This window comes from Micromys minutus, assembly GCF_963924665.1.
Source record: "Micromys minutus genome assembly, chromosome: 30".
Lineage (NCBI taxonomy): Eukaryota > Metazoa > Chordata > Mammalia > Rodentia > Muridae > Micromys > Micromys minutus.
This window is the reverse complement of record NC_137965.1, coordinates 23,530,687-23,539,986: the sequence shown is the minus strand read 5'-3', so window position 1 is coordinate 23,539,986 and position 9,300 is coordinate 23,530,687. Positions and strand designations below refer to the sequence as shown.

Genomic DNA, 9,300 nt, shown 5'->3' with positions numbered 1-9,300 from the left:
AGTAACTACCTGGCCAAGACTAAGAATATACCCCTGGAGGCTCATCGATATGTTTATTCACAAGGAATTTGAAGTGACAAAGTCCAGCAACCCAGTCTACCCTGCTTCCCCGTGTGATCGGCAGAGACTCGCGGAGGCAAGAAAAACACTACAGCCAAGACCGGGATCTTTAGGTCTGTGTTCCAAATACCAGTGGCCAAGTTCCCAGAAGACTTAAATGAACAGCGGAGGCTGCCGGTGTTAAGGGAGGTAGAGAGGCGATCAAAATGTACTTGCTTTCTCCCCCACTCTGCAGCATTCCTTTTCGGTCGTTACACTTTGTGACTTTGTTGTTTTTCCAGGATACAAACTCATTTCCAGCAAGCAATGAGGAAAATGATGAAGAGAGGAAGAAGGTCGACTCTGGGAAAGGGTTGACCAGCGTTTGCGTCTCTAACAAAGACTAACGGAACAAATGTTTAATGCTTTTTACCCAACTCCTGCAGCTTCAAGACGGCTTATATCTATCTAGAAGTAAATTTCTGAGCGCCTGGAAAATCGTTTCAGTACCTCGAAAACCTACAGTTGATAAGCCTTAAGTGGCAAGGATAAACTTTTGCGTGGTAAAGAATGAACGATTAACTCCTGAAGGAGAAAGCCCCTTCCTGTCTCAAGAACCGGGAACTCGATCTCAGCCAAGTGAGCAAGGGTCCTTCCTGTCTGTGCAGCTGCAGAAGACGCACCAGGTGGCACTAATCCCGTCTATTTATTTTTCTTCACTGGGGTCAGGGGTTGGGGGATAGAAAGGCATTCTGCCCCCAAGGTAAGAATCTTAGAACGGATTTTTATTCTGCAAATGCAGGGATCCCGTGGCCAGCTCCGCTTTCACGCTACAATCCGAGACCATGTCTCAAAGTTTCCGCCAGGAACTTTAAAGAGGACGCCCGAAGCACCATGTCCCCCGGAATGCCACCTGACCAATTTGGTGCAACCGTGACTCTTCCTTTTCTACCCTTAGGAATTTGAAATCAGGAGACAGGAATCGGGAAAAGAGTGTATTGCAGAAGAATGTTGAATTCACTGCAAACCAAAAATCATGAAAAACATCCGAATTAAAAAAAAAAAAGCTGCAAGGAGAAGAAACTGTCCCTGGCATCTCTGGCAGGTTGCATGCCCTGAGTCTCAGCCCAGGATTGGTCAAGCTGCAGGGCAACATAAGCTTAGGGGCTGTGGCTCTTTGTCGCACCAAGAGGTGACCAGGACACTGCTGGACACTCAAACTGGGTGTACAGAGATGGTCCCTGGGGGAGTTGGCAGGGTCGCTGCCAAGCCTGCACCTGCGCTCCTTGGCTAGTCAGCTTCTCCCAACTCCCGAAGTTCCTGATCACAACGCCCATTGCGCCAGTTTTTTTCTACAGCAATGGTCTGGACTCCACGTTGCTGAAGGAATAGGGGGGCCCAAGAAAGCCACTGGTAACACCTGATCTCTGTATTTTAAAGCGATGAACTCTTTACATTTTGTGTTTGAATCCTAGTTTGCTCCTTCTGTCTTCCGGACCCACTGGGACAAAGTGGGCTGTTGTCCATAAAGTTCGTTTTAAAGTGGGTATTGGCAAGGCAGTCCCGGAATGAACCGCTTCTTGAGATGTTCTAATGGGAACACTGCCTTGATTTTAAACTTGCTAAAAGTCCTAATTTGAATCCCCTTCCTGGAGCTCTGGCCAAAAGCCGGCTCTGTTGACACAGCCCGGCTAGAGAGAGGATTCCCTAGTTCAGGTCACCGCCCACAGGCGGATGTGGTTCGCACACAGTTGGAACAGAGGCTAGGCTGTGGGTTTAATATCTGGAACGTCAGATCCAGATGTGCCACCTCCAGGGACACTGGCCGGCTAGGGGCATACACCATGCGCAGAGTGCCAGGGTGCTGGGACCTGACGCGGCGGGGCCGAGTCCCAGTGGACGCGCAACGTGGGCGCGGGCGGTGGCGGCTAGGGGAGCGCCTGCTCCGCCAGTGGGCGTCTTCTGCCACCACCACCGCCACCGCCTCCACGGGCAGCGGCACTGCGGCGCTTTCCTCCGCTGCTCTGGAGCAGCAGCCGCCGCGGCTCCCGCTCCGGAGCGCGCACACACCACGCCACGCCCGCAGGCAGTGTCCCGGCAGCCCCTCGCCCGGCCGGGAAGGACGCGGATCGTGTGTACCAGCCCGCACCCGGGCGCGGCAATCGGGACTCTTCTCCCCGCCCAGGGTCCTCCTGAACCCCAAAGGAAGCACGATGTGAACCCTTGGCCGGAGAGGCACGGGAGACCCGAGAGGCGGGACCGGACCAGAGCCTGGGCCGCGTCGCGGGGAGGGCCAGTGCTGCGGGGGCGGAGCCCTCCGAGTCCCGGCCGCCGCGCCCTCCCGCCAGCCCCCTTTGCAGGCTGGGGAGGAGGGCCATGGCCAGCCCGGAGGAGCGGCTCGCTCCCCGCCCCCAGGCCCCGCTGCCGGAGGCTGGGGACGAGCCTAGCCGTGGCCAAGTCCGTCTGGAACCCCGGCGCGGCGCGGCCGGCGGGCGGAGTGCAGTGGGCCTGAGCCTGGCCCGGGAGCTGCTTGGCTGCGGCCGGGAGGAGCTAGCGGCGCCCCCGCCCCTGTCCTGGTCCCTGTCTCCCGCAGGCCACGCCAACCCCGCTGGGGGCCCCGGCTGCAGCTGGGTGGCGGCCCGTGCTCCCTGGGCGCTCGCCTTCTCCTCCTCTGTCCCCTCCTCCTCCTTTACATCTTCCTGGTACTTCTGGCCGCCGCCCCCCCTGCCCCCTCCCCCTCTTGTCCCCTCCTTATCTGTCTTCCACCTCCCTGCGCGTCTCCCGAGAAGGGAGGGCGCAACGGCGGCTGGAGGAGGAGGAGGAGGCGGCGGCGATGCTGGCGGCGGCGGAGGAGGAGGACAAGAGGCAGCTCCCTTGAACGTCCCCCCAGGCAGTAGTCACCGCAGCGGCGGTGGCAGCAGCGGTGGCAGCGGCAGGCGGCGGCTCTTCCTCTCGCCTGCGATTCAAGGCTTGCTGCTCCCAGCCCGCGCTGGGCCCCGGCCACCTCCACCGCCGCGGCTCTCCCTACCCCTGGGCACACGCCGCGCGGACTCCTCGTATTTTCTGGGCGCCAGTGGGGGCTGCCCTGGCCTCGGCCCGGGCTCGGCGGCCGGTGGCCGAACTCCGTGGCTGCCCGGAGGCGCCGCCCTCCCCCTTGCCACCGCTTGGCCGCTGCTTTTCGGCTCCGACATGGAAGATGGACCCTCTAACAATGCGAGTTGCTTCCGAAGGCTGACCGAGTGTTTCCTCAGTCCCAGTAAGTGGCCCGGCCCCACGTTCCCCATGGCTGGGACGGTTTTCTCGCTTTGTGGGGACGAGTCCGGGGGCTCGGATCATGGGGTGGGGAGGGAGCTGCTGTGGTGGTGGGTAGTCTGCAAGGTGTGTGTGTGTGTGTGTGTGTGTGTACCTGGCGAATATTGGCCAGTGGGTCTCAGGAAGCTGGTGGCATCTCAGGGGCGTTCGGGACCGCCCATCAGCGTAGGGACACCGGGCTTTCCCAAGCCCGGCGTGTGCGCAGAGGAAGCGTGACCCGGAGGGAGGATGTCTGAGCTGGAGGTTTAGAAACTAACCTGCTTCCCTATAGCTGTCCCTGGCCACACTGACCTGGCTCATGATTTTGAACATCAAGTTTGTCACTGATTACTCCACATTTCTCTCTAGCCTGTGACCACTTGGCTAGAGTCTATATGCTTCGTTCCCCTGGGTGTCCCGGGGATCTAGACCACTGGATTCCCGAAGCAGCCGTGAGGACAGGCAAGGCTCGGGTAACCGAGGCTTCCAAATGTGAAGGAGGGCTGTGTCCGGAGCCTGCAGTGACTGTGTTCTGGTGCGTGGACCAGTAGTATGGAGCTGGGAGCACCCACCCTCAGGAATAGGACTCAGCACTCCCCTCCCAACCCACCTCGTACAGATTCTGGGGAGCTGGTACTAGGGTGGGTAAAGAAAGCCGAAAGCCGAGGAACAATGGGGGCGTTAGCGTAGAAGAAAAAGGCACCTCTGGCTCCTTTGGACTCGCAGGACGACTGACTGTAGCTTGACCTTTCTGACCTGCCACTCCCGGGTGCAGGGCTGCAAGACTTCTGGGGCAGGGGCAACAGAGGGCGTGTCATAGTGGGAGGGGGACAGGATTGAGCAAAGAAGTCAAAGCAGCCTCACTGGAAGGAAGGAGGGAGGCAGGCAGACGCGATGTTTCGGAAAGAGGCTCCAGACGCGCAGAGGAGGGAGTCGCTGCTGTTGTGGATGGAGGGCGAACAGGGTGAGGACCGGAACACTGGGGCGGGAAGGGACCAGACGGGACCGGTGGGAGAGTCTGTGCTCTGAGAGTGCACATCCGTGGGAAATTGGGAGAGTCGGGCATCTGCTCCACCCTGAGCGTGGATTTGGTCCCACAGTCCACCGCGTGCGCACCGAGCCTTTGTCTGCGGTCTCGATGGAAAGCCGCGCTTTTTGCCTTGCTTTCTCCAGGCAGAAGCTGCCAGGTTGTAAATGAGCTTTCTTGTTACTGCTCTCATGTACCACCACTCACTCCTGAACCGGAGTGGATTCCCGCTCCAGGACACGGGGTGCCGGGATTGAGACCCTCCTCAGGCCAGGTCTAGGTGTGTACCCAGGGGCCCCTTAGGTGGCTGATCACCTAAGCCACCAGGTGGGTGACCCTGTTCCCTTCTGGCTGGGTTGACTCCCGCGATCCTGCTTCCCTGGCCCTGAGCCAGTCCACAGTAGCTGTATGACCCAGTGGCCACTCACACACCTGCAGGCAGCATTCAGCAAATCCCGGCTTAGACGCGGTTGTTGACTCAGTTGCCTTGAAGGGTGTGGACTCCATGCTCTCAGCTGGCCTCCAACCCCGAGGCTTCCCCCAGGTGTTTGCTTCCCCATCTCTGTAGCTGTGTTTTATGGGTATCACACATTCAGCATCTTGGTGTCAGCTTGTACTCTTGCCCTTAGACTGTGGTCAGTGGAGACCGTACTTTCCAGAAGGGACCCCATGGATTGGCCCTGGGTTGAAAGCTATGGGAGAAGGTGGGGCCCGGTGACTCTCCTGGGGCTGTTGGAATAACCCTAGGGCCTATGACTGGGCTTGCTCCGGGTCTCCTGCCTGATGGACACTTCATCCCCCCCCCCCCTTACAAAATATCTTTTCTCTTTTGGTGACTGGTGCATGCACGTATGTGCTTGGACATGTTCAAGCACAGGCTTGTAGACCACTGTACTGGACAGTGCCAAGTGTTGTGTGAGTGAGGGCACTTTTCTTCGGAGAGTTTGTGTTTGCAAGGATCTATAGATCTATAGGTGCTGTCTTTGTCTGAGGTGGGGCTGGCGTTGAGGTAGAACGTATGGTTCTGAACAAAGATGAGCAGTTCCAGGGAGGTGTCTGAGTTATCGTGGGGTAACCTATCCTGGGGAGGGGGTTATCTTTTAGTTCCTGGTTCCAACTGGGAGAAGCTATCCCTGCTAAGGCAGGCTTACTCCACTCTCCAAGAACAAGGCTCCTGCAGCTTTGTTTGGGTACAGTGAGGGTAGTAAGTACTAAGGTACTTGTAGACAGTCTGTTCTTACACACCCCTGACTCTAAGTAGTGGGGTGTGATACCAGAGGGAACGTTGCTTTATACTCCACTTCTAGCCCCCAGTACACAATTTTAGGGGATCTGTTTTTGTCCGGGGTCAAAGAGCAGGCCACCTGGGTCTGAAACACAGAAGGATCTGAAACTTAGCAGTTTTCTCAAAATAAATTTAAAAAATTTTAAGAAAGCCTTTGGAGGGGCCTTGTGTACTCTCCAAGGCCATGAAAATACACAAAGGTATTCCGATGTGTCCCTTCGGGTTTGCATGGAGCTTTCTTTTACTTTGCTTTCTTTGTCAGCCAAACAAATTGTCATATACAGGCTGCTGAGCCCAGCTGCCACTTAGACAAGTGCACATTACAGTTCTCTTGTGAGACAGCACCCTGTGCAGAAGGACAATGGCCTCATCCCGTTTCTGTTTTGTTCCCTGGTTCGGCTAACCTGGTCATGCACTGAGCAGTACCAGGTCCTACCCTAGCCACTCTCTCACTTCAGCACGTGGAAGCCACAGAGCTGTTGTGGGTTAGTAGGCCAAGGTGAAATGGAGCCTCCCAGGCAGGAGTTGGCTCAGTGTTGATGCTCATTGCTTCGAGTGGTCTGTGGTCTTCCCACCTGATGCTGTTCCTCTGTGTGAATCAGGCCATTCCTGAGTTCACATCATTTCCTGTCCTCCGCAGATCACTAGATCTCTGCTTTTCCTTTCTACTGCTGGAAGAGCTGCTGATTAAGTAGGAAAATCTTGCCCAGGGAAAGACAACAATGGTCCAGGAGCATTCTCTGGGTTCATTTTGCATTGGGGGTGGGTGGGTCACACTGACTGGCCGATGGGAGTTGGCCAGTTTCCTGTAACAAATACAGGCTGTCTGTGCCACCTAGTCAGCACTGCAATACTTATCAGTGTGGCAGGAGAAGGCCTTGCCTGGGAAGAGCAGGAGACACACCTGTTAAAAATGCAGCTCTAGGGATGAGAATCCTGAGCCTGAGCCTCAAACACCTCCCCCACCCTTGTCTCTCTGTGTGCCGTACTTTTATGGCTTAACTACTTCGAAGAACAGAAAGATCTCCATGCATAAAAATAAAAGTGTGTGTTTGGATATATATATGTGTGTGTTTGCATGTCTCTCTCTCTCTCTCTCTCTCTCTCTCTCTCTCTCTCTCTGTGTGTGTGTGTGTGTGTGTGTGTGTTTGTGTGTGGAGAGACAGGGGAGTGGAAATTAAGACCAGAGAGGGTTGTGAATACGGAGTGTAAATGCCTTCCTGCTGCAAATCTCTTGTTCCTCAAGCATTCCAGCGAGTGTACTCTTGTAGGACTTGTGAGTCTGTCACTCACCTCTCTTAAACTGTTTCCCGGGGTGTGAGGACTGCGTGGCTGACGGCAGGATACTCTGAGATAAATATGGTCCCTGTAAGAGCAAATGTTCGCAGTACTCCAGACGGCCCCAGGCTTTACGGTCGAGGTGTTCCCGGAGGAAAACCGGACTCCCGGCCCAGCACTGCCTGCATCCACCATGGGTCCACAGTCGGTCAACACCCCCCTCACAGCTGGAAAGAGAGTGTCCTCACAATCTGCAGTACAACTGTGTGGAGGGTGTAGAGGTGACTCCCCAAAGTCCTGGCATATAGACATGGGTGCCCCCAAAGGTGACCCAGAGAGCATTCTGTGAATTCCTTCTTGCCAGGCTGGGTGTGGGCAGTGAGCTTCATCAGCTAGCCATGGAGGGGTGAGTTGGTTCTTGGCTGGGTCAGAAGTCCAAAGGGCAAAGCTATTTAAACTGGGTGGTGTTGTGCTATTTAGATTATTAATAGGCAATCCCACGGAAGCCTACTTTTAATTGGAAATAAACCTATGTGGACAGAGGAATCTCCTAAAAGCTTAAATGAAAAGGAGCTAGAAAATCAGAAGACAGGCCTTCTACCTCAAATTGATACATTGCTCTCGGAGGAATTTATTTATTTATTTATTTATTTTTGCACACAAAACATTTTGTGTCCTAAAACAAACATGAGTATGTCGAGTCCAGGCAGGTTAACCTTGTGTGGGGAATAGTGTGCCAAGAAGCCCAACTGCCACCATGGTTATTTTAAACATAGACTCTGCAATGCAGGAGGTCCTTTCTCTAAGTCTGAAGGAGAATTCTAAAGGCCAGGGAATCTGTGGCTGTGGCAAAAGGCAGAACAGGTACCCAGGATTCCTCTGGCCAGCGCATCTGGTACTGCCCTGCCTAATTCCTGCCATCTGGCTTACTTTCTAGAAGGTAGGCTGGAGAGGGCTGTGGGCAGGGCCTTGTCTTTGTTCTGATGCTGAGCCTTAGACAGGGGTAGGCTCATGAAGGAGGTACTTTATCGGCTTGTGTAAAGGAAAACTCAAGGTGCCAATGAAGCAGAGCCAGGTATGAAGGGAAAGTATGGTATCCATATGCAACCTGGGCACATGTGGCCTTAGTCCCAGAGCTGACATTTAGCTCCAGTGGCCCAGCATTTAAGTGTGTTCCACAGAATCGGTCGTCATGGGAGCTCTAGCTCCAGGAGAGGGTAAGGTTTGCTCCTGTGTTCTCAGCAGAGCTACAAGGAGAGTCAGAAGGAAGCCAGATCAGACCGCAGCCTGGAAGACCCTGCTGGAGTTTCATAGGACGTCAGGCTCAAGTCTTGAGGAAGCAAGGAAGACAGTTTACCTGGTAGAAGCCCAAGGAAAGCCTAGTGGGCAGGAAAGGCATCTCTAAAAGTCCTAATAGGAGCTTAACCAGCTAAGGGGAAAGGCATCACAGGTCTATGCTAAGGCCTCTTTGTAAAGGGACAGTCTTCAGTGTTCAGAGATGTGGAGTTATGCCAGAAGACTTTCCATGGTGGAAGTGGAACAGTGGCTATTTCTCTGTGTCAGTCCTCTGTAGTGGAGACAAACCTGGAAATGGCACTGGGACCTTGTGCATGAGGAGACACAGGAAGTTCAAGGATAGAGGGATAGGTAACATGATGAGTGGCCGTGTAGACATTGGAACCGGGTTCCTGGTTTGGAAGGCTCTGGGTGGGCTGTATGATTGGGTTGGGAGTCAGGACTGGGAACCTTTGTAGGTTGTAGGAGTCTTGGCTTGGGCGGCACCTGCTCTCTCCTGCCCTCTAGTGGTGTAGAGGGCAGCTACCTGAAGGGTACAAGCAAAACACCAAAAAGTCAGGCAGAGACTTCATACAGAGAGGGCTTTGAAGATCAGTCTAGAAGGATCTGAGTGGTATAGCATGGGAAGCCATGGTGTGGAAAGAAGTCAAGAGAAGAGCTGCCAGGCAGATGGGCCCTGAGCTGGGGGTGCAGAGTGGAGGCTGCACATCTGGGGCTGGGAGCTGCAGCCCAGATGTCTAGTATGAAGCCCGTAGCTTGGCCAGAACAGGGCTAGAGACCAGGGGAGAGTTAGGAGCCACTGAGTTCTTTGATTTATGTCCTGGAGGCTCATCTGAGGGTAATTTCGGAAATGAATCTTAGAGCTGCTTGGGAAGGGAGTGTCACCAAATCACATAGGGCAGGGGACATGAAGTGTAGTGAGGGTTCAAGAGCTTGGTGGCATCAAGTGCACCAAATACTTGTTGCTGTAGGGGAGGGATAGAGAAGGCACTATTGGGCTTCTGGTTACTGGGGGGGGGGGGGCAGAGGAGGAAGTGTGCAGACACAGGCAGGTTTGGTAGGTTTGGCAGAAGTGAGGCTGAGA

The 9,300-nt window shown here is 54.8% G+C and overlaps 1 protein-coding gene across 1 annotated transcript in view; it reads left to right on the top strand.

Moving 5' to 3' along the window:
• Positions 1-2,415: 2,415 nt before the first annotated feature.
• PDE10A (phosphodiesterase 10A) overlaps positions 2,416-9,300 on the top strand; it is a gene marked incomplete at both ends in the record, with an annotated part of 176,567 nt that continues 169,682 nt past the window's right edge. Inside the window, one exon of the mRNA XM_080941974.1 lies at positions 2,416-3,295. Coding sequence (XP_080798100.1) covers positions 2,416-3,295 — 880 coding nt within the window. The remainder of the gene's footprint in view (positions 3,296-9,300) is intronic.